Source organism: Lemur catta, chromosome 11, assembly GCF_020740605.2.
Source record: "Lemur catta isolate mLemCat1 chromosome 11, mLemCat1.pri, whole genome shotgun sequence".
NCBI classification, from domain to species: Eukaryota; Metazoa; Chordata; class Mammalia; order Primates; family Lemuridae; genus Lemur; species Lemur catta.
The window spans coordinates 11,727,178-11,750,736 of NC_059138.1; the positions used below are offsets into that span (position 1 = coordinate 11,727,178).

The following is a 23,559-nucleotide window of genomic DNA, read 5'->3' on the forward strand; positions in this document are numbered from 1 at the left end:
AAATGAACCTTGGACTTTGTTAGAGGGGATTGAGTTCCGATCCTCTTCAGGAGAAATGCCAAGCTGCCACTTCACCCATTTATATCCAAGGACGTCAAGTAAGATGCCTTTATAAATCAAATTTCATTCTTAAGATACTTAACCTAAGTATCTTAAGTGTTCTAAAATACTGATTTTTTAAAGCAGCAAATCACCTGTATGTATTGAAGTTCATCTGTTGCCATTTTTCTTCTATATAGCCTGTGTTCCTTTTGTTTGTTTGTTTCTTTCTTTCTTTCTTTTCCTGCTGATTTATTACAAGTCCCCAAAAGGGCTTTATTTTTTCTTTTCTACATTCTGTTCTCCAGCCTCCTTTGACTCTTGTTGCCCATATGCCAAAGAGCTGGGCATTGGCGCAGGCCACACAATGATGTGAATGCCTTGAAGTTCTTCTCCTCAGCAATGGCTTTGGCTTCTCCTAGACATTCCACCTGGGTGTGACTGGTCCTGTCAGCTCGGTGGCCAATTTGAGTTCTTCAGCAGAATTGTCTCCCTTCTTGTGGGCCAAGGGCTTCCTGGGGAAGGGAATGAGCTTGCAGGTGGTACTCCTCTGGCTGCTGCACATTGGTCTGTAGGGACTTGGACTTGTTCCGCCTTCTTGGATCCACAGAAATACCAATGGTCCTGGCCACCTTCTTGAGGATGCCAGCCACCCTTAACTCATCGTGGGGCACCCTACTACGGGCCGGATGGGTGCGGATACAGAACAAGGGGTGATGTGGCATGCTTTTACTTGCCAGGCCTTGCGCCTGTGGGTCTTCCAAGCCAGCTGGTTGAACCGTGTGGCACACACAGCTGCCAGTCCTTGTAGAAATGGGGCTTCAGGATCATGGCATTCCAGCTGGGTGCCACGGCTGCCCATGGCCCTGCTCCTCAGGAGAACAGCCAAGTGGAAAGGCTGTGTTCCTTTTCTATTGCTGCTGTAACAGCTCCTGAAGAACTGAGGCCTTTGGTCTAACAACCCCCAGGTAAGCTTGGCATCAGACCCACCCCGTGGAGCCTCGAGATCCCACAGCCTCAGGAGAGACCCTGAGCCAGAGGACCCAGCTTGGCCACACCCAGATTTCTGACCCAAAAAAACTGTGAGACAATAAATACTGTTTTAAGCCACTAAGTTTTGAAGTGGTTTGTATGCAGCAATAGATAATACAGGCTTGATTAAATCCCTGGGCTTTAAGGAAAGGCTCAGAGAGGCCCTGCTCTGTGTTTGTGCCCCTCCTGGCCCTACGCTGTGAGTGTACACTTGGCCCAAGTGTGTCTGGCTGGTGTGCCCCCTCCCACCTATCCGGAGCCACCCCAACCCCTCACGGCCTGACTAGAATGCCCCCTTCAAGACTTGGGAAGTGAAAAATAACATCTCCACCCCTCTGGAAAAAACCATACCAAAGGAATCTCTGTTCCACTAAAGCATTCTTGCTACCTAAATGGCAGGAATGAGGAACTTTATCCTGACTTTCCATTCACTGTCTAGAGCAATGGTCTCCAAGACAAGCAAGATAACCCATGAGGCTACAGGGATAAAATGCAATTTTTATCTAAAAAAAGAAATTAAACTTTACAGATATTCCCTCTACAGGCTGATTCTGGGGCCCCCAGAGTCCAGGTCATCTGGCCACATGTCAGGTCAGCTCTCAGAGGACGGTCTATGGGTAGGCCTGGCAGAGCGGGGCAGCTGGCATTCACTGTGGGCATGTCACTGGGTGCAGCCCTTGGCAAAGAGGACACAGTGGTTATGTTGCTCTATGTTGATATTAACCCAAATTAACCCTCCCAAAACAGATGGGGTAGACACTGCCACAGAGAGCAGCCAAGCTGTTCTGCTCCTGTCCTGGGTCCTTCAACCATGTTAATCAGTTTTGTTTTACCTCAAAATAAATTTTACCAAGAGGTTTGCAAAAAATACTGAAAATTGTTAACAAGATAATTTGAAGTACAATGCAATCTGCCCTACATACATTAATATATTGTGCTGGGAGAGATTTGCTAGTCATGGAAGCACCTAGATGAAATTTATAAATAAATTGTGCATTTGTGTACTTTCAACTTTTTACCAATAAGGGTATAAAATTTTTAAAAAATGGCAGCCATGGCTCAACAGGCTTTTACAGCTTTTTATAACCTATCAGAGTCTTAAGAACTGCCAGCAGGACCTGCCTGACCAAGGACGTTAGAGGGTTAAGAAGAAAAGACAGAAAAACAAAATAAGTAAATTTATTCGTCCTCTGTAGAACATTTTCCCTGAAATAGAGTGTCCCTGGCACCTGGCCCAGCTTCCATAACCAAATAGGAAGGACCATTCCCTCCCTTCACTCACCAAACAACCCAAAGCTTTTAAACAGACCCTGAAACCAGATCAGAGTGACAGCAGTGGTGTGCCCGCCACACGTCCCAATTTTAAAATTTCCAGCTGCCACAGGAGAGGCTCTTGGGAGTGGCCATCAGCTCTTGAGCCCGCTGCCACTGTCAGGAGGAGGATGCTGGTCCTCTAAGAAGGAAGGGCTTTGCTGCCTCCAGGATGTCCAGCTTGGGGTCCAGAGAGCGGCCGAGCCCCTCCAACACCATGATGGCAAAAACAATTGAGGCAAAGTTGCTCTCAAGCTTTACCTGAAAGAGAAAAACAGTGGTTCTTCCTGAAATCAACTGATACAGAGACAAGTGACCTGGATAATCGTGTTGCTGCCCACTGTCGGCCTCCCTTGGACCTGTCCCTGGGATTTTTACCATCTACCTGACGTTCTTTCCTCTACCCCATCATTTTCCCACCAACATCACCTACTCGCCTAACCTCCCATCTACTAGAAATATTCAGGAAAAATCTGGGGATACAGTATATACTTTTCTAGGTTTGTGTCTGTGTGTATATGAATGAATGACTTAAAAATAAACAAATATTTTTTCACAGACATCACAGAAGCTATAACTCCAAATAAGGATCATTCTTCAAAATCTACACTAGCCTTTTTATTTTATTTATTTTATTTTTTTGAGACACAGTCTCACTCTGTTGCCCGGGCTAGAGTGAGTGCCGTGGCGTCAGCCTAGCTTACAGCAACTTCAAACTCCTGGGTTCAAGCGATCCTCCTGCCTCAGCCTCCCAAGTAGCTGGGACTACAGGTATGCGCCACCATGCCCAGCTAATTTTTTTCTATATATTTTTAGTTGTCCAGCTAATTTCTTTCTATTTTTTAGTAGAGACAGGGTTTCACACCTGCTCAGGCTGGTCTCGAACTCCTGGCCTTGAGCAATCCTCCCACCTCAGCCTCCCAGAATGCTAGGATTATAGGCGTGAGCCACCACACCCGGCCTACAGTAGTAGCCTTTTTAAAAGACTACACACAACTGACTGCTCAAAACAGGGCACAGCTTCCCCTTTGGAGCCAGGTTAATAGTGATAACAATGTATACAGATTATTCAATCAATCTTCAAAAGTACTATCATTATCTCCATTCTATAGAGAAAGAAGTGATGGCTCAAGGAGGTTAAATGACTTACTCAAGGCCACTGGGTGAGGAAGAATAAAGCCAGGATTTAAACCTAGAAGATCAAGAATCTGTTTTTCAAGTGAACAGAAAGTCAGGAAATGAAAGGTTGACTCGTGGGAAAATATTCTGTTAGAAATTGAAGAGTATTTGTCTCAGTTAAGGCCTGGAAGGTTGTCTAGGGGTCAGATGGGCAAGATGAGAAAGTTCTAGAGATCTGTTGCACAACAATGTGAATTTGGTGGATACCACTGAACTCAGGAGAAAGCAGTATGCTCCCACCAGCTGCTTGTGGGGCTCCGGCCTGGACACAGGAAGGTGGACAGAGGGTTCTTGGCCCCCAGGCTCTGGTCAGGTTGGGGACCCAGGGCTCCCAAACTGCTGGGAATGCTTTCATTCTTAAGTTGGGTGGTGAGTTCTCCAGTGTGTATTAGATTCTTTTACCTCTATGTTATTGTCAAATACTTTATTAAAAAATTAAGTGCCACCCAAATAGATATTTCTCCAAAGAAGACATACAAATGGCAAGCAAGCATATGGAAAGATGCTCAAAGTCCCTAGTAAGTAGAGAAATGCAATCTAAACTGCAATTGATATCACCTCACACCATTAGGATGGCCACAAGGGGGAAAAAAAAACAGAAAATGACAGACGTTGCTGAGGGTATGGAGAAACTGGCCCCCTTGTGCACAGTGTGGCTGCTGTGGCAAACGGTACGGAGGTGCCTCAAAAACTAAAAAGATACCAGCAATCTCACTTCTGGAGATATATCCAAAAATTTGAAAGTAGGATTTTAAATAGACATTTGTACTCCCATGTTCATTGCAGCATTAGTCACCACAGCCAAGCGGTAGCAGTAACCCAAATGTTCATCCACAGAATAATGAAGAAAATGTGGTACATACACACAACGCAACATTCTTCAGTCTTAAAAAAAGAAGGAAACCCTGTCACATGATACAACATGGATGAACCTTGAGGACATTATATTGAGTAAAATAAGCCAATCAGAAAAGGACAACATACTGTATGATTCCACTTACATGACATATCTAGAGCAGTCAAAATCACAGAAACATAAAGCAGAATGGTGGTCAGCAGGAGCTGGGTGGAGAGGGAAATGGGGAGTTGTTCTTCAGTGGGTACAGAGTTTCAGTTTCACAAGATGAGAAAGTTCTAGAGATCTGTTGTGCAATAATGTGAATTTGGTGGATACCAGTTGAGCTCTGTACTTGGCGATGGTTAGGAGAATAAATTTTAGCATGTGTTTTTTACCAGAATTAAAAATTTATAAATTTTTAAAATATTAAGTATCCAGTGAAGCGCTTAGAATGCAATAGCTACCCTAGGCCCTCTGTCTGCTCTTCCCGATTGTGACTAACAGCAGCAGCAGCAAACCTTCAAGGCCCTCTTAGCCACTGTGTCCCACACTGAGTGTGAGGAACAGATGTGCAGAGTGACAGCGCTGGAGGCAGGAGGACAGAGTGGGCTGAGCCTGTGGTGCCTGGTCCCCATCCTGCCCCAGGCCACATTGCCACAGGCAAGCTGCCTGGCCTCTGGGCATTGGTGCCTGCCTCTGGGAATGTTGGGGGGATTAAATCGGATACTAATAAATGTTATATACCTAATCTAGGTACCTTGGGGTAAGCAGAGGGAACTCTCAGCACACTGCTGTGATTACTATTGTCATGGACACATCCAGCCCTGGTGGCAACCCTGGAGGCTTGCGCAGGTCAGCATTGCTGGGGAGGGAGTAGAGTGACTGAACTGATGTGACCTCGTCTACCTGCTCTGCATCCTGTGCTCTAAGGTACTGGAACAGCCAGGCAGGGGCCAGGACAGCCCTGCTGGGGCCTCTGAAAGCACCAGGACAAGAGGCACCTCCCTCCCTCTTCCGGGCAGGCCCTGTCCTGTCCTCAGGACTTTGACCCGCTCAGCAAAGAGCAAAGTATCACTTACATTAATACCAAGCATCACTAACATGAACCAAGGAAGGAAAAGGCTTGTAATGTCTGAGTTAGGCTGTTTTTATATTTTTAAATCCATTTTTCTCCATCTAAGTATCACAGACACTTAGACTGCATAAACTTGAGAGATACACAGACTAACCATGTTAGGAAGGAAAGGCCCTGCTGGGTCCACGTTGGGAAACAAAACCAGCATTCTTCATGCAGATGGCTCCTTACTAAAATGCTTTCAAAACATAGAGAAGAGAAGCAGCTCCCACCACCCTGTGCCCCGCCCTGCCCATCCCGCCTTCCCCAGAGACTCCCCTCACCTTGTGAGCCATCAGTAACTTAAACACGCTGGACAGGAGGCTGGAAACATGAAGCTGGAAAACAGCATGAAGCCCAATGCAGATGTGAGCCTCCCAGAACCACTTCTTTCCCACCGTGCACACGCTCCCAACACCCCCACCGCACACACACACACACACACACATGCCAGCGGGCGGGAAGGGACTATCTGACAAAGCCTGGAAAGGACAACTCCCACTCAAGCCCAACTCCCACCTTGAGACTCAGGCACTGACATCTTGGAGGCCCGTCTACCCCATCCCTGCAGCAACCACTGAAAATCACCTCTGGACACACTAGAGCAGCAGTGCCAGGGTGTCAGTGGCCACTCCTTGTTCCGACCCACTCCTGCTGATGTGGGCATGAACTTGGGAGAAAACAGTCAGAAGTGTGTGTAAAATACAGAGTCATTTAGATGTGGGTTAGGTCTAAATGAGGGACACGAGCATTGAGCACATCCTCGGAGACCACAGTCCTCCCTCCATCCATGCTTGGCCGCCTCCAGAAGACCAGCTATACCCTGGATAAAGGTCACTGCCATGGCAACCACCCCAGGAGAGCCTAGCCAAGGAGCCCCTCCTGAGAGCCAGGAACTTCACTGGGCCCCCTCATACCTGAAAGATGTGAGGTGTTATCTGCCTTAAAACTCACACGCCCTTGAGAACTCTCCCCATAGAGAAGTCCCCCTTAGACCTGGGATTTGCTCTGTCCAAGGGCAAGAGCAGTGGACGCTCCAAGGCCTCTGCCCCTCAAGCAACCTGCCCACCTTCTCCAGGGTGAGGGTGTTCTTCCTGGCCTGGGTCACCAGCGTGGCCATCTCGGCTTTGAACCCCTCCACGTCCCTGCACTCGTTGGCCCGAGCATGACGCAAGATGAGCTCGGCCACCCTTTGGCCCTGGAAGACACAAAGGAAAAGTGACTTGGTGGAGTCGAGTGAGCATAAAAAAACTGGAAGCTCTGCCCAGACTTCTTCCACATCTTAGTGGCTTCCACCCTAATTTTCCACCATCCCACTTTTGGCTCTTCCTCTTGGAGCTGTGCCTTTTTCCTTTCCGCAAACCTGTACAGAGGAACACCTCCAGCCCCCTCAGTGCACCTCGGTGTTTGACCCTGGCCCAGGGTACTCTTGCAAACCAGCTTCAGGCTCCAGCCTTGGGTTTGCCTCTTCAGAAGCCTTGGAAGCAGGGACTCCCCTGAATTTTCCTCTTTTTTTTTTCTTAAATCAGCTCTCTTTTCCCCAGGGTCTTTCCTGCTGGATAATTCTTGGCCAGCCGGCCAGAGGATCTCACCATGGTCACCCTTGATTTTGCACTTTAACTTGACTCAGTAGAGGCTCTGCTGAATCCCTTTTCTCTAAATAATTCTCAACCACAGAGCCCCTCAGAACCAGGGGGGAGGTTTGAAAAACTGCTCACATCCTCCACCCCAGAGACTCCAGTGTGCCTTGCCCCCCTGGAGAAGCAGCTCTCCGGGCTGCTGCATCTCGCCAGCCTGGCATCTCCCAGCAAACAGCACAGACCGGGGCAGCCACTGTCCGGTCAGTAAGTCAGTGTCCCCGGTGCCCGCCAGGCGTTTGCCGGAGGAGGAGAAACTAGCAACGAGCAGCAGCATTTGGAAAGGAGGCATCTCTTCCCACAGTCCCAAACCACGAGCTGCTCGGAGCTGGCCTGAGTCAGGCTCCAGCCCCTTCTCACAGCAGATCCCATGGGTGGCTTCGTTTCCTCTCCTCTCCCCACTCCTCTCACTTCCAGCAGGAGTTTGGCCAAGGTGGGTATTTGCCAGAATGGCCGGATTGAGGAGCCCACATCAAGACAAAGGCAGCTCCCTGGGGCGTAAAAGATGCACCCCCGTCTGCCATGATCCCAGTGGGTCTGACCTGCCCCAACACCACAGCCACGAAAACCGCGCGGAAATTCCTCAGGTCGGCGGCCTGCAGCTCCGCCACGATGCCAGCGTCCAGTAGCACCAGGCGCAGCGGCCGCAGGGCTGGCACCATGGCCACGGCCAGCGTGTCGCAGACATCCACCTGCTGCAGCTGCGCCTCCCGGCTCAAGGAGAGACTGTCGGCGCCCTGGACCAGGATGTTCCCGGGGTGGAGGTCAGCGTGCACAAAGTTATCCACAAATATCTGGAAAGAGATCCCACTGCTCACGACCAGGTCAACCCTCACTTCCCCAGCACCACCAGGCCACATGCAGACAAAATGCCAGGGTGACAATAAGCTCCCAGTGATCTACTACAACTGTAAAGAGGTGTACATTTTATAAAGCTCATTGTTTGGATGTCATCAGTTCAGAGTTTGTGTGGGGACGTGCTAAGTTGAAGTTTTCAAGAGAAAAATTATTTTCACTCATCCCCGGCCTTGGTCGTTCTCTCTGGACAACCCCTTGCCACCTATCCTGTCACGGTGACACCTACACCTCCTTCATGTCCCAGCTGAGAGGAGCCACTTCCTGAATGAACCCCTGGGTTAGCACAAGCCCCTCCTAAACGTGCCTTTGGTACCCGAACTTCCCCTGCACACCATTTGCTGACTGCCTGTTTTCCCACTGAACAGCAGTTCCACGAACACTGCACTCTCGTCAGCGTTGCTCTCCCCTGCAAACCCAGCACTTGCGTCAATGCCTGGCATGTGGCAGGTGCTCAGTAAATACTTGCTGACCAAATGACTAAAGCAGCATTTAACATATGATGTCAACTTGGCTGTTCGTCTAAACTACAGGTAGCCTGGGCAGCAGTGAGTGGGTCGTGCTCACTGCTCTTCCCATAGCACCAGCCACCAAGAACGGGCTTAACGCTGCGGTCCCCAACCCCTGGGCCATGGACCGTTAGGGATTGGGCCACAGAGCTCCACCATCCCACGTTTTCTCCCCCACCAGTCCGTGGAAAAATTGTCTTCCATGAAACTGGTCCCTGGTGCCAAAAAGTTTGGGGACCACTGGCTTAACTGACACTCTGGATATACGAGCATTTTTGCAGGCTCAGCGCTCTCTAGAGCAGACTTTCTCCCTGTGGCAGCTTGCTGCTAGGCTTGCCCTCCCGCCCAGACCCCAAGCAGGTCCCAGCCAAGTGCGGGCCTGAGCGCCACTCCTGCCCCCGACTGAGCTCACCATCTTCAGAAGCATGTTGATCCCCAGCCGTGCAATCTTCTTCTTCAAGTCCATGGGAATCCCTGCCTGCTGGTAACTGGACACAGGCACGCTCTCCTGTAGGGAAGGGCAGAGAGAGGACAGCTTTCCCCTGGCCAGCCGCCAGATGCCCGCTCCTCACCCCACGGGGTACGCAGTGCTGCCCTCCCGCAGACTGGGAAATAACCCGGAGCTTCAGCCATCTCAGAGCCCCTGATCAGTCCATCAGCCACACGCTGATCTGAATGTATTTACAATTCCTTCTAGTTCTCAAAGGACAAGAAGTCCCGGAGGTTTATGAGAAAGGAAACCCATCAACTCTGGACTGACACAGCTAGCTTCTGGTCAGAAACCAGCCAACAGGGACGGGAATGAGCTCCGTGGCCTTGAGCAGGAAAATGGAAAGCAAAGAGAGAAGAAAGGGGAGCTAGTGAATGTAAATAAGGTTGTATATGGCTTAGTTCAGTGGTCCCCAACCTTTTTGGACCAGGGACCAGTTTCCATGGGGTGGGGGAGGCGGAGCTCAGGTGGTGACGCTAGCGACAGGGAGCAGCTGTAAATATACAGATGACGCAGGTCGGTTCCTGACAGGCTGAGGGCCACTACTCGTCCTTTGCCCAGGGGTTGGGGACCGCAGGCTTAGTTTAACTGTCAAAGCAATCCATGGAGACAGATCTTGGTATCCCTAATTAACAAATAAAAGAACCAAGGCCCGGAGAGTTTACTAACTTGCTCAACGTCACACAGCTAGGCACACTGGGGGTTCGTGTCATTTCCCTGAATCTCATATCACCATCTCTAAAGAGGAGGCTGGACTAGGGCACAGCTTAGCAAATGCCACAAATGCCGTGGAGCACACTCTCTGTGCCAAACGCGTCTTGCATTCAATGTGTCATTTACTGCTGGGACAATCCTAGGAGGCAGGAACCGCTGCCTCTGTCTCTTAGGTCACCAGCCAATAAGATGGCAGAGCAGATTTCCAAATCTAGGAAGTCTGAGGCCATGTCCAGCGTTCTCGGCTGCCTTGCTGCACCGTCTCCCCCTCCTGCCACTGTGTCCCAGCTCCCCAAAGCGTTACAGACAGGAATCCCTCCAGACTAAGCCCCCTGTGGGCCAGCTGTGAGCAAAGGCACAGTAGGGGAAGCCGCCAGGCTTACTTCGTATGTTTCCACCAAGACATCCCTGGTGACAAAAGGACGCAGAGGGGTGGGGAATTTGACAGCCTTCACGTTCTGGAAGTTGTGCTGGAAGTGTTCTAGATTCTGAGCTTCATAACGCAGGTCGATCTACAGAGAAACAGAGAGAAAGGGTGAGGGTTAGTCTGGGCACAGGGACAGCAACACTGGACATGCCAAGCAGCTAGCAAGCCAGGAGACTCACCCTGCCTTTCCCACCCATTTTCCCCACAGAACTTGCCAAGAAACTTGGAAGAAGATATTCAGTGGCTCAAGGCTGCCCCCAAAGCCCAGGATCTCTGCATGAACTCCTTGAAGCTACAGACAGCAAGTGCCCTGGCAGGGTTGGGGCCACGCTGCTTCTATGCCATCCTTCCCTGCCCACCCACCCGCTTCCCACCAGTCAATGGATCCCCTTCCTGTCGCCCAGGGGTTTGGCTTCCATGACCCAGCCTCTGGCACTCTCCTTCCTTAGGGTCACCCTGCTGTAGCCACTTCCTGCACCCCAGCACGCATGCTGCTACCACTACACTTGGCAACGGCCTTTGCTCACCAGCTCAAAGGCCCAGCCCCATTTTCCTCTCCATTTACCTCTTTGATGCCGGCATCTGGGGCTGGCGCCACCACTGCCCCGGCTCTTCCTGAACCCTCTTCTCTTACGCTGGCCGTGGCTCTGCAGGCCCCCATGCCTCTCTAACTGGCCCGTGGCAGTGGTCTCCTGGCCCCCCTGAGGCCGATGCCCTCCCCAGTCCTGACCTCCACCGTGCCCCGTGGCTGGTGCCTCGTGGTGACAACACCTGACTGGCCAGACCTCAACGCCAGTCTCCAGACTGACATATTCCACATGTGCACGTCACCCCATGGGAGCCCAGACACTCTTAAACTCTATGTCTGAACGGACTTTCCCTTCACCACCCCATGTACTCAGTCACCACCTAGATCACACCTTCCCACTTCCCCTCCATGAGACAGCCCCCTCCCCTGCTGCTCCCAAGGCACATGCTCTCACCTGAGTCACCTGAGCCCCAAAAGAGGTACCTCAGGTGGGTCCCTGTCCCCATCTTCCCTCTCTCCCATCCATCTGCCTGCACAGGGAAGGCTGCAGCCTTTAGGATGGCACCCAGGTGGGTCAGGATTTGGCCCCTGCTTCTCTCTGCAGGTCCGTCTCAGGTGGCACCTTCCCCTTCCTCACCACCCACGACTCCAGCCTCACCCAGCATCCCAGACTGTCTGATGCCCCTGCTCTCCTCTGCCTTCCGTACAGCCTCTGACTGGAATGTTCTTCCCCCATTTGGTCCAACTGCAAACACCAGTCACCTTTCAATACTCAGCTCAAGCCTAGGGAGCCTTTGCCCTCAGGGTAAGGGTGCACTGTCCTCTTCTGAGCCCCAGCTGAGCCCACCCGAACCTGTGGGGACTCCTGATCACATCTTATTTGCAAGTATTTACATATTAGCCCCCTCTGTCCACTCTGTACAGTCCTCCCTTGCTATCCCCAGGGGATTGGTTCCAGGACCTCCCTCAGATACCAAAACCCACGAGGCTCAAGTCCCTGATGTAAAATGGTATAGCATTTGTATATCACCTACACATATACTCCCATATACTTAAATTGTCTGTAGATTACTTATAATAATACAAGGTAAGCACAGTGTAAATAGTCGTTATACTGCATTGTTTAGGGAATGACAAGTCTGTACCTGCTCAGTACAGATGCAACCATCAAAGGCCTAACTGCATTTTCTTTTCTTTTTTTTTTTTGAGATGGAGTCTCACTCTGTCACCCTGGCTACAGTGCAGTGGCATCATCATAGCTCACTGCAACCTCAAACTACAGGGCTCAAGTGATCTTCCTGCCTCAGCTTCCTGAGGAGCTGGGACTACTGGACTCGCTACTATGCCCAGCTAATTTTTTCTATTTTTTGTAGAGATAGGGTCTTGTTCTTAATCAGGCTGGTCTTGAACTCCTGGCCTCAAGTGATCCTCCTGTTTCAGCCTCCCAGAGTGCTAGGATTATAGGCGTGAGCCACTGCACCCAGCCCCTAACTGCATTTTCTTTTTTTTCTTTTTAAGACAAAGTCTCACTCTGTTGCCCAGGCTAGAGTGCCATGGCGTCAGCCTAGCTGACAGCAACCTCAAACTCCTGGGCTCAAGCGATGCTCCTGCCTCAGCCTCCCAAGTAGCTGGGACTACAGGCATGCGCCACCGTGCCCGGCTAATTTTTTCTATATATACATTTTTCAGTTGTCCATATAATTTCTTTCTATTTTTAGTAGAGACGGGGTCTCGCTCTTGCTCAGGCTGGTCTCGCACTCCTGAGCTCAAATGATCCACCCACCTCAGCCTCCCAGAGTGCTGGGATTACAGGCATGAGCCACCGCACCTGGCCTATTTTCTATCCACAGTTGGTTGACTCTACTTTGGCGGAACCCAGAGGTACAGAAGGCCAGTTGTATTCCTTAAGGATAGGAAAAGCTCACTTGTTTTCTTAATTCCTCAGCTTCTAACAGTTTTCAATCACTGTTATGTGAATCCATAAATGAATGAAGAGAGAGAGAGATACTCACACATATACACCTGAACCCACAACTCTAAGGTTTCCAGCCAAGGAATGTGGTGGGACTACTGAGAGATAAAGATAGGCCTAGTAGGAAGAGCCAATTGTTAAGACAATTGGGGTGAGACATAGAGACGTGAGTTTGAAGCGATGGGACCCCATGAGGTCTGTCAGACTTCTACAAGGGGAACTAAAGCTCAGATGGGTAATAGAACTGACAGTAATTAATTCAGAGATGGCTCTTGGAAGAGAAGCTATATTCTCCATTTTAATCTGCTTTTATTATCAAAACTACACTACTACTCCATAATATAAAGCAAAGCTTTCTGCTATGGTCTAAATGTTTGTGTCTCCCCAAAATTCATATGTTGAAATGCTAACCCCCAAAGTGATAGCATTAGGAGGTGGGGCCTTTAGGAGGTGATTGGGTCACTAGGGCAGAGCCCTTATTACTGGCTTAATAAAAGAGACCCTATAGAAAGCTGGATGTGGTGGCTCACGCCTGTAATCCTAGCACTCTGGAAGGCAAAGGCAGGTGGATCATTTGCGCTCAGGAGTTCGAGACCAGCCTGAGCAAGAGCGAGACCCCGTCTCTACTAAAAATAGAAAGAAATTATATGGACAACTAAAAATATATATAGAAAAAATTAGTCGGGCATGGTGGCGCATACCTGTAATCCCAGCTACTTGGGAGGCTGAGGCAGGAGGATTGCTTGAGTCCAGGAGTTTGAGGTTGCTGTGAGCTAGGCTGATGCCACAGCACTCTAGCCTGCGCAACAGAGTGAGACTCTGTCTCAAAAAAAAAAAAAAAAAAGGAAAATTAGCCAGGCGTGGTGGTGAGTGCCAGTAGTCCCAACGACTCAGGAGGCTGAGGCAGGAAGATCGCTTGAGCCCTATAGTGTGAGGTTGCAGTGAGCTATGATGATGCCACTGCACTCTAGCCAGGACAACAGAGCAAGACTGTCAGACACACAAAAAAGAGAGAGACCCTAAGAGATCCTCACCTCTTCCACCATGGGAGGACACAGTGAAAAGACAGCTGTCTATGAACCAGGGAGCAGGCCCTCACTATAGACACCAAATCTTCTGATGCCTTGATCTTGGACTTCTCAGCCTCCAGAACTGTGAGAAATAAATGTCTGTTGTTTATAAACTACCCAGTTTATGGTATTTCATTATAGCAGCCAGAACAGAACAGCCAGAACAGACTAAGAGACTTGCTGAACATTAAAATGAATCCCTAGGATTTAAAATCTTAAATCAGAAGATCTAAATGAAGACTTGGCACATTGCTTCTGCAAACCTGCCAATTCCTGCACTATCCAACAGGGAGCCAGTGCAAATGCCTACTCAGAGTCTCGCCCAACCCCAAGTGTGTTTACCATGTCTGGCCACTTATACAAATGTCCCAAGTGAATAGGGAGGAGGTCCTTGTCTACTCAGCCCTGGAAACAAAGCAAAACAAAGTAACAGAGTGTGACTTTGCTAATTATTCTCCTCACCCTGGAGTTCAGTCATTGACTGTGGCAGAAAAAATGCTGTATGTTCCACCAGAATCATTTCTTTTTTCTTACCAGGCACAAAGGAAGACTGCATTTCCTAAGCTCCCTCACAGTTACCTTGGGCCCATGTGACTAACGCTCCGTAGACTGGGAAGAAGTAACATTCACCCCTTCCAGGCCTGGTGGCAAAATCTCTTATGTGATCCTTTCTCTCTATTCCACACTGAGCCCAGATGACACATGTTGAAGAAGGCAGTGCCAAACTTGGGAGGAAATTGGGTCCCGGAAACTATGGAGCAGAGCTCCCTCTCTCTCCCTCAGTTCACCTGCATGGAACTTGGATATAAGCAAGACATAACCTCACCGCATTAAGCCATTGACATCTGGGTGTTGTTTTACCAGTGAGTGTTACCTACCCTGACGAAAACATCACACTAGCCATGACACACTGGGAAATCACTCATTCACTTAGCATTTATTAAGCAGCTGCTAATGGCAAGAACTATGTTGGGTGCTATTTACAGCTGAGGGAAGGAGAATTTACCTGTTGGATCATGAGCTTCTCAAATTCCTCCACAATCTCGGGCAAGCTAAGCCACTTGATTCCTGGCAAAAGTCCAAGGACTCGGCTGCCAATCTTCATCAGCAGCAGGTCCATATGCACCTGAGAGAGCAGGCCAGGGTGCAACACCTGCCAGAAAGAGCAACAGTGAGACAGGAGGGGCAATCAGACAGGAGGACACATTTGACACAGCCAGGGCTGGGTCCCACCATCAGAGGAGCCAGGGAGCTTCTCATCAGAGGAAAGAGGATGCTCCTTCCTCTACCCCCAGGGGCAGTAAACTCCAAATCCTCCTCCTTTTCCTCTATCAGACGATTCATACCACCACTCCCTCAAGCCAAGAAACAAAACAGCTTGCATGTAACACACACTCAGATATCAGTCAAGCAAATAGAAATAAATGGAAGGCAATGGGGGGGTGACTTGCATAGGGGGTTCTGATCTGGGAAAGCCCAGCGGGGAGGGGAGGTGTGAGCTATCTGTTAGAGATACACTTACTTTCACTGCCACAGGGATGAGATGATCTGGCTTAGGGCAGTGGCCAGGGACGTGAGACACCCCAGCATTTGACCCAACCAAGACAGCTTTAGGGAGGAGCAGCCTTTCTAGAAATAACTGGTCAGCAAGATTTCCGGGGAGCCCAAAGAGCTCTCTCAGCCCTTTGACTGCCGCAGCTTCTGAGGAAGGCTGCAGCCAGGAGGCCCCGCCAAGTCTCCGGATGCTGTCCTTCTCCAGGAAGGTAGTGCTGGCATATGCTTTGTACACTTGGGCCACGCAGCCTGAACCCACAGGTTCCTGGTTCTCAAAGGTGAGAACGCTCCCCCAGTCCTCCCCAAATGCCTGCTGCAGAAAGTGCTCAGTGTGAGTCCAAGGGTGGGGGGTCACTCGGACATGCAGCTTGGAGAACTGCGCACAGAAAGCCTCCGAAAAGAGATCTCGCCGGGTGCTGGCCCACTGGCCCAGTTTGATGTACGTGGGACCTGAGGTCTCAGTGGCTTTCAGAAGCAGGCGGAGCCAGAGGGTGGAGACGCTGGGAGCCAGGTAGGTCAGGGGGTAGAGTAGAAGAAGGGGGAAGAATTTCAACAAGAGGGCGCCGGCCCGGAGCCAGATGCGGAGATGCAGGAAGACGCAGCCTAGCGGCCCTGCTTGGGGGAACCTCTCCACTGGCCCGCTTTCCGCAGGGTCACTCCAGCGGACCCTTTGTCGGCACAAGCTATCAGGGGCCCCCTCGTCAATGTCCCCACAGGCTGAGATGAGTTTGGGTAAAGTACCCAGCAGAAGCCAACAGAGTCTGGCATTTCGAGAGCACACCGAGGGTCTTAGAAGGCCGAGTTCCTTTCTGAGTTCAAAACCCCTTAGGTGCGACAAGCAGAGCCTGACAGACAAGCGCCAGGGGGTCACCATCCTCTCCAGAGCCCCACGGCCCAGGCTGCCTGCCCTCGGCTCACGGGGCCGCCATCCGGGCTGACGCTTTGGGCAACGCTGAGCCGCACCCTGAGACCAGACCTCCGCGCGCAGCCTAGGCCTAGCCCCGACCCTGCAGCGCCGCCGACGCCACCCCGGGGCCGCGGGGCGCTGCCGTGCGGTCGGTCTCCTCGCCCGACCCCGCTGCGCCGGAGGGGGCGCTCAGAGCCGAACTGACCGCGGACCGGGCGCGGCCGGGGCGGACGCCCCGCGCGAGGCGGCGCGCGAGCGGAGGCAGGGCCGGCGGCCGCAGGGTCACCACGCGCCCCGCCGCCGGCGCGGAGCTGCGAGGGTGGCCGGGCGCGCGCCGAGGGCCGAAGCGCAGGCCCGGGCCGGGGCGCCGGGCGGGCGGGAGGAGCGAGCCGGGGCCGAGGCGCGGGACCAGCGCGGCTGCGTCTTCCCGGCGCTCCCGCCCGCCCGCTCGCTCCGGACCCGCCCCTTAAAGGGGACGCGGCCCCAACACCCGCCCAGACTGCCCGCGCGTGGGTCCCGGGTCCGAGAAGTAGATTTAACACAACACGCAAACGCTCCCTCCGTGTCGTCCCCCCACCCCACCACCCCCCGCGTCCATTTCTCCACTGACTTCTTCGTAGCTTTCGTTATTACAAAGAGCTTGGAAGCCATGAATTGAAGGCAAGTTCTGAACACAGGTCCCCTTTGGGGGCGGGGTGGGGTGGCGCTGGCAAATCTCTCCGTTGAGCCTCAGTAACAAGTATTGAGCTAGGGATCGTGCTGGCCCCAGGGACGTGGATACACCTTACAGGCTAATCACGCCATGAGGGGACCTAACGGGAACACATAAATGTACAATTTCAAAGTGTGTCGCGAAGTCAAAATTGGGCACCCATAACATGGGGCTACCTGGAGAGAAAGGGGAGGCCAGGGAAGGCCTTGGGGCAGGAGGGCAGAAGAATAAAACCCTATAATAGGAAGGAGTTTGGTGTGAGCTTTTGGAGAATAGGTGTCTGTAACCTCGAAGAACCAAAGGGAGGTCACATGGCCCTGGTGACCAATAGGAGAGAGGTGGAACTTCGGAATCAGCCACACAGCCACTGAAGGGACCAATGGCCTTCGTCCTCAGCCATCTTCTCTGCCCTTGGGATTTGTGAGTCTGCCTGCCTGGGGCACCAGGGTCACCTCTGCGTGTCAACAGCCTTTATCTCCTTGTAGGTGAGAGACTTCCACAGAAGTCTGGCCGAGGGTGGGTCTGTGGCATCACAAGTAGAAGGGCCCGTAGCGCGACAGAGGCAAGGACAGTCCCGTGCCCATGGTTCCCACAGCTAGAAGTGTGACGGCCACTGGCAGCGCAAACTGTGAGATGCGGGCTGCTGCTGCAGACAGGAATGGGGAGTGGCCAATGGCTCCTCCTGCCTTGTTAACTAACAATCCACTCGCCATTTCCTAAAGATGCTGCACACCCCTTTATAGTTCCCCAAGCAGAAGTCATATCTGCCACCACTGGTTTGAAATATGGCCAGCCATTAACTGTCTCCTTCCCTAACCTCCTCCTGATTTATTTACCGACTCGAACCCAAAGGTGTGTAGAATATTCTTGTATGTCTCTGATTCACCAAATGGCTTATTGAGACTTAATTTGAAACCAGGGGCCTTGGATGCTAGCCCCTGATTAGTGATCCCAGGCAAGTCCCTCTAGACCTCTGTTTCTCCTTAAGTGAAATGGCGGGGGGGGGAGTTCAAGTTCAGCTAAAGGCTCTAGGAGTCCTCTGGATTTGCATTTATGATTCGAGGAGTTAGTATGTTTAACAGTAATTAAGAACACAAATTCTGGAGCTGAATAAGCCTGGCTTCAATTCCTGGTTCTGTGTAACCTTGCCCTTGGAGACAAGTTACTTAACCTCTCTGAGGCTCCATTCCCATTTGTTAAATGAAGGTGAGAATTGTACCCACCCCTCAAGGGTGTTGTAAGGAGTAAGCCAGATGTATGTGATGTGCTTAGCATCATGATTCGATAAATGGTAGCAAATGTTGTCATTTATATCATCTAGATAAAGATGGTTCTGTTTCTCTTAGTACTTCATAAGACAGGCATATTTTCACAAATTTGGAAGATACACTACGGAAGGTCTGACTTAAAATAAGGCTTTTGTGGCACCCTAGAAATTTATCCAGAGTGGTGGCTGCCGAACTTTAGCATCCATCAGAGTCACCTGGAGGGCTGGCCCTACCCCACCCCAGTTTCTGATGCTGTAGGTATGGAATGGGGCCCGAGAATTTGCATCTCTAACAGGTTCCCATGTGGTACTGATGCTACTCATCTGGGGAAAAGAGTTTGAAAACCATTGACCTTGTGGATAGTGGGGCTGGTGAATATGGTGGTGATGGGGTGATGGCAAATACAGTGGTGGTGATGGTAGTGACGGTGGTTATGGGGGGGCGGTGGTGGTAATGTGGTGGTAGTAGTGATGGTGATGGTGGTGGTAGTGAAGATGTAACACTGTCAAGAGCTATAGTCAGCCCCCAAGCAAGTGAAGTTGAGGGATTACTGAGGTCCGTGTGAATTAGGAGAGTGGTGTCATAATATTAAGTCACTATGGACAGCAAAAACAAACAGTTATATCAAATATTAACCCTAAATCAAAAGTTGTAAGAGCAGCTTTTAGAAATCACAGGTGTTGGCTTGCAGTCCAAGTACCTCTCACATGGGTAACTTTTTTTTTTTTTAGAGCTGGGGTCTTGCTCTGTTGCCCAGGCTGGAGTGCAGTGGTGTGATCATAGCTCACTGCAACCACTAACTCCTGGGCTCAAGCCATCCTCCTGTCTCAGCCTCCCAACAGTAGTGGGACTACAGGCCTCACATGGGTAAATTATATGTAGTCCCTTTCAGGATTAGTAACAGCAGGAATGGATATATTTAGAATTATTAACCAATTAAGAGACTGAATAGACAAAGGGACAATGGCCAGACCATATATGACAACAGAATTGTGACCCACACAACCTCTGCAGTAACCAGTCCAGGAAGCCAAACCACCACCTCTGCAGCAATAGGCCCAGAACGTCAGGACCACCAGCTGCCCTAATTTTCACCCCCTCCCCCAACTCAGGACTAACCCAAGAAAGCTAAGCATCCTCTCCAAACCAATCACACAAGATGTCCCCACCTCCAGCTTCCCTTGGCAATAATTTTCAGTTACAGCCCGTCTGAAATCTTTCCTTTTTTCTGTAGAAACCTTTCCCACCAGCCTTTGAGTCTCCCCTTGTGTCTGACTCTGCCAAATGCAAGTGATCGTGGCCGACTTCCTTGCCATAGAAAGCCTCTGTCTTTCCTCATTTGGGTGGTCTTCATTGATTTCCACAGCATCTTCTCAACAGCGGAAAGCCGGCTAATGTTTAATAGTTTCCGGTGTTTGGAAATGTTCCTGCTGGTGTCATTAACTCTTGTACCACTAGGTGGCACTACTCACTTGTGAAGTGCAACCAAAGTTGCCCCAGGGCTCCCAGGCTCGGCTGGGAAGAGGACAGAAGGGAAAAGATGCAAAGGCCCATCTGGCCGTGGTTCTCTCTTAAAGGGAACCATCTCCCAGGTAACACTGTTACACAGCAAATGCGATGCAGAACAGGTACCAATTCAAGTACCCTAGGGAAGGAGGTGGAGGTGGGGAATTGGCTGGCTCCTGGCTTCTCAGCCTCTGTAGTTTTGACATTCTGGACAGGATAAATCTTTCTTTATGTGTGTGTGTAGAGGGGGAGGCTGGCCTGTGCACTATGGGATGTTCAGCAGCATCTCTGGCCTCTACCTACTTGATGCCAGAAACACTCCCTGTCTTAGTCCATTCAGGCGGCTATAACACAACACCATAAATTGGGTGGCTTATAAACAGCAAACATTTATTTATCACAGTTCTGGAGGCTGTAAAGTCCAAGATCAAGGGGCCAGCATTGTTGGGTTCTTGTGAGAGCCTGCTTCTGGGATGCAGGTTCCCAACTTCTCAGGGCATCCTCACGTGGTGGAAAGAGGGCCAGAGAGCTCTCTGGGGCCTCTCTTATAAGGGCTCTAATCCCATTCGTGAGGGCTCCACCCATGTCTTAATCACCTCCCAAAGGCTCCACCTCCTAATTCCATCACTTTGGAGGTTAGGATTTCTCCTCCTCCTCCTCCTCTTCCTCCTCCTCCTCTTCCTCCTCCACCTCCTCCTTCTCCTCTTCCTTGTCCTTCTCTTCTTCTTTCTTCCCAATAGGATTATCAGGAGAATCAAAAGTTTGAGAAGCACTGGCCCCACCCCATCCCCAGGTCCTGCTTGGTACACATGGCCTGCAATTCCCTCCTGAGAGAGTTGGACCCTGGCATGAATATTTTGGCCCTGGGCCACCCACACGCATCTACTCCCCAAGCTGGATATTTCAGAAATAATATTGAAAGGAGAAATATCAGAAGTAATATTGAAACAAAACAAAAAAACCCACAAAAATAAAAATAATGAGAAAAAAGAAGAAAAAAAAGGAATAATACTGAAAGATGGAGCAAAGGGAGGGGGCTGTCGTGGGCACGTGCCTTGCTGTAACGCCGCACCCTGTGTGGGCTAGGCTGCCCACTGGCCTCTCCTGTGCTGCTTTTCACTCTTTAGTTGCATTGTACTCCATTACTTCTCCTCCTGAGAATTTCTCCTCCTCTGGTTCCCACCTTCTAATTTTCTAGATGGGTTGCTCCAGACACCTTTCTCTCAGTGCCATGGCATTGGCACTACCAAGGTGCAACACCTCTGCTAACCCAGTGTGGCCAGGGCAAGTCTTTTCCCCTCCTTCCGCCTGGGAACTTGAGTGTGTTCATCTCTGAGTCCACTTCCAGCTGTGACATGCTATGCCCCCACCATGCATTGTGTAGCTCTGCAGCTCCTGGGCCCCATAACTTCTCTGTTCTAAAGCCTGACCGGTGGTCACAGCTGTGACGGTGTTGTCCTGGGGTCAGAGTGCCTGGGCTCATCTCAGCTCTGGCACTCACTCACGGTGGCCTTGGGCAAGGCAGCCAACCTCTTTCTGGTTCTTTCTTCACCTGTAAAAGTGGCTAGTATTAGAACCTACCTACTAAGTAATCTCTGTAAAGCATGAACGCTAACTGGCACATACTCAGGAAAATGTAGAGTGAGAATGAGAACAGGCAGCTTCTTGGTGCTTTGTCCCCCTCCCTGAGAAGGCTGGCCCTGGGAGAACCTGAGAGCCCGTCAGCCTCATCTCCTGGGATCCCCACGGGGAGAGCTGACTCTCCCAATGTCACACTGCCAGCGAGGGCAGTCAGTCGTCCATCACCTGGCTTGCCTTTGGCCCGTCTTTTTGATTTTGATTTGATTTGATCTGGGAGATGTAGGAAGTGGTCAGATATTAGGGCTTCCAGAAAAAGGTTCTCCCAAGGAAGGTGTGGCCTCTGAGAGACAATGTGGTGAGGTACAGTCATTTAAAGGCGAGGAGTCTAGCCAGGGCAAAAGAGCGAGACTCTGACTCCAAAAAAATAAAAAAAATAAATAAAGGTGAGGAGGTTGAGATCTGGCTGGGGTCGGCAGGCATTGAGGCCACACGCAGGGTGCCCAGCCCACAGCCTTGTGAGATTAAAGTCTTTGATGAGGATTCTTACCCCTCTCTTCCCCCTGAGTCTGAAGAGATTGCCCTGCTGGGCCAGGAAATAGGCAGGGAAGACCCTCAGAAGCAAGATATGGGAGCCTTGCATCCTGAGCATAGACTCAGAGCTGGCCTGACTGTCCTGTTCTATTCTGTCCTGGGGTCACAGTGACCACAAAGAGCTATAGCTGCTTACACAGAGAAATCCATGCCTCTAAGACGTATGCGAATCACTACATCCTTATTCCTGTCCTTAATGTTCAACTGGATCCTCCAAAAGGAATAGAAAAGAATGTAAGCATAGAGGGTATTTGGCATTGTGGGCTTAATATTTGAGAATTGCCTAATGGTGAATGACCTGGAAAGTCCATGACTTTGTTCTTTGCTTTTTGTCATAAATTCACTTATCCTTATAAAGTTATGAACGCTTTAATTCTTTGTAAAAAAAAAAAAAATGACCCTCTAAAATAAGCTAGGGGCATGGAGGTGAAACAGAAATGATTATTGTCCCCAAATCGCAGTCGCAGTCGGGGGAGGAAGAAGGAGAGCCCTGGGGCCTCAGTCTGGGCTCTGCTCACCCCTTCTCCTGGGTGGCCTCTGCTCCCCCTCCTCCCATCCCACTCCCGTCCCACACCTCCTGGATTACATCTGATTGGGACCAAGAACAAACCAAGCCTGGGTTTGAGGTTTGGTTGGGATCCTTGGCTTGGTTCTGTTTCCTTGGAGGGAGGCAGCCGGGTGGTTGTCGTGGGAATGGCAGGAACTGGCATCCAGCTGTCTAGAGGCAGGGAGAATGGGCTGAGGAAGGGCCCAGAGATGGAATGAGAAAGGCAGAGGAAAGGAGTGGGGTGCCTACAAAAGACTACACAGGGAGCCCCCACTGCTCTCCAAGATGGCTCCAGGGCCTCTGAGTCCCTGCATTTGGTCTCCAGATAGGAGGGGCCCAGGGGAGCTTCAGCCAAGGATGTGTCAAGGTAAGGCTTAACTTTTCTCTGCCCTAAGGTAAGTTCTTTTCTTGCTCTACCTCGCAGGCCTGAGCATAGATAAATGATTCTTCTCCCCATGCCAGCTTTCTATATAATCAATCAATAACCAAACCTCTTGTCCATCATCCACTGTGTGTATACCTTTCACCTATGCCCTGGCAGGCAGGTGACAAGGAAATAGAAGAGGGATACTGCCAGCCAAGAGGCCGAGAAGGAAGGGGAGCCGGATCTCAAAGGGACAGAACAGATGCTCAGTCAACGTTTAGCATCCAAAAGGAATTTCAGTGGAAATGGAGCCATTTGAGGGAGCTGTCTGAAGGCTCTTTGTCAGGCTCTAACTCCCCCATCCTGATGGGGCTGGCCTTGCCCCACCCCTCAGTTCTTCCCGCTTCCCTTGGCTTATAGCTGAGCTGAAGCAAGTTCTCTGTTGCCTGCCAGGCTCTAGCAGAAGGTCCTAGACCTAGGAGAGGTCGGCAGAGGGGAAATCCAGCTCTGACGGGAGAGAAGAACAACTGCCAGCTTCCCCTTCCCCAACCCTGACACACCCTGTGTTCACGGGGAGAATAGAAAGAGGAGTTCAGGAAAAGAATGACAAAGAGGAGATAGCAGTGCGTCCTCCCCGTGGGCCAGGCACAGGATCAAACCCTCTGCTTGCTTGTCTCATTGGATCCCCACAACAGCACTATTAGGGGGTTATAACCCTTGCCATTCCCACCCTACAGATGGAGATACTGGGATTCTGTGGCCATGCAAACTGCTCCAGAGCTGGACTTGGCCATCCTGTCCCAGCCCTGCACT

The 23,559-nt window shown here is 50.8% G+C and overlaps 1 protein-coding gene and 1 pseudogene across 2 annotated transcripts; both read right to left on the reverse strand.

The window, feature by feature from the left end:
• Positions 1-315: 315 nt before the first annotated feature.
• On the reverse strand, positions 316-1,731 carry LOC123646953 (annotated as a pseudogene).
• Positions 1,732-2,234: 503 nt separating this feature from the next.
• On the reverse strand, positions 2,235-16,378 carry ADCK2 (aarF domain containing kinase 2). Of its 2 annotated transcripts, XM_045565268.1 has the most exons (8): positions 15,239-16,377; positions 14,723-14,869; positions 10,102-10,230; positions 8,927-9,022; positions 7,693-7,944; positions 6,583-6,711; positions 5,798-5,851; positions 2,235-2,643 (listed from the first exon to the last, which is right to left on the reverse strand). In XM_045565268.1, the coding sequence occupies exons 1-8, from the start codon at positions 16,142-16,144 to the stop codon at positions 2,503-2,505; spliced, it is 1,854 nt and encodes a 617-aa protein (XP_045421224.1). In that variant the 5' UTR covers positions 16,145-16,377; the 3' UTR covers positions 2,235-2,502. The 2 variants fall into 2 exon arrangements, with proteins under 2 accessions (XP_045421224.1, XP_045421225.1); XM_045565269.1 differs by lacking the exon at positions 5,798-5,851 and having other exon boundaries at positions 15,239-16,378.
• Positions 16,379-23,559: the final 7,181 nt, after the last annotated feature.

What these genes read in the sequence shown, in the direction of transcription:
- ADCK2 (XM_045565268.1), bottom strand. Translation starts at nt 16,144, where the DNA reads ATGGTGACCCCCTGGCGCTTGTCTGTCAGGCTCTGCTTGTCGCACCTA. An exon ending in TGGCTGTGGTGTTGGGGCAG is followed by an intron (nt 6,712 to 7,692) that starts GTCAGACCCACT and finishes TGTGTCTTCCAG; the next exon opens with GGCCAAAGGGTGGCCGAGCT. An exon ending in AGTTACTGATGGCTCACAAG is followed by an intron (nt 2,644 to 5,797) that starts GTGAGGGGAGTC and finishes TTTCTCTTTCAG; the next exon opens with GTAAAGCTTGAGAGCAACTT.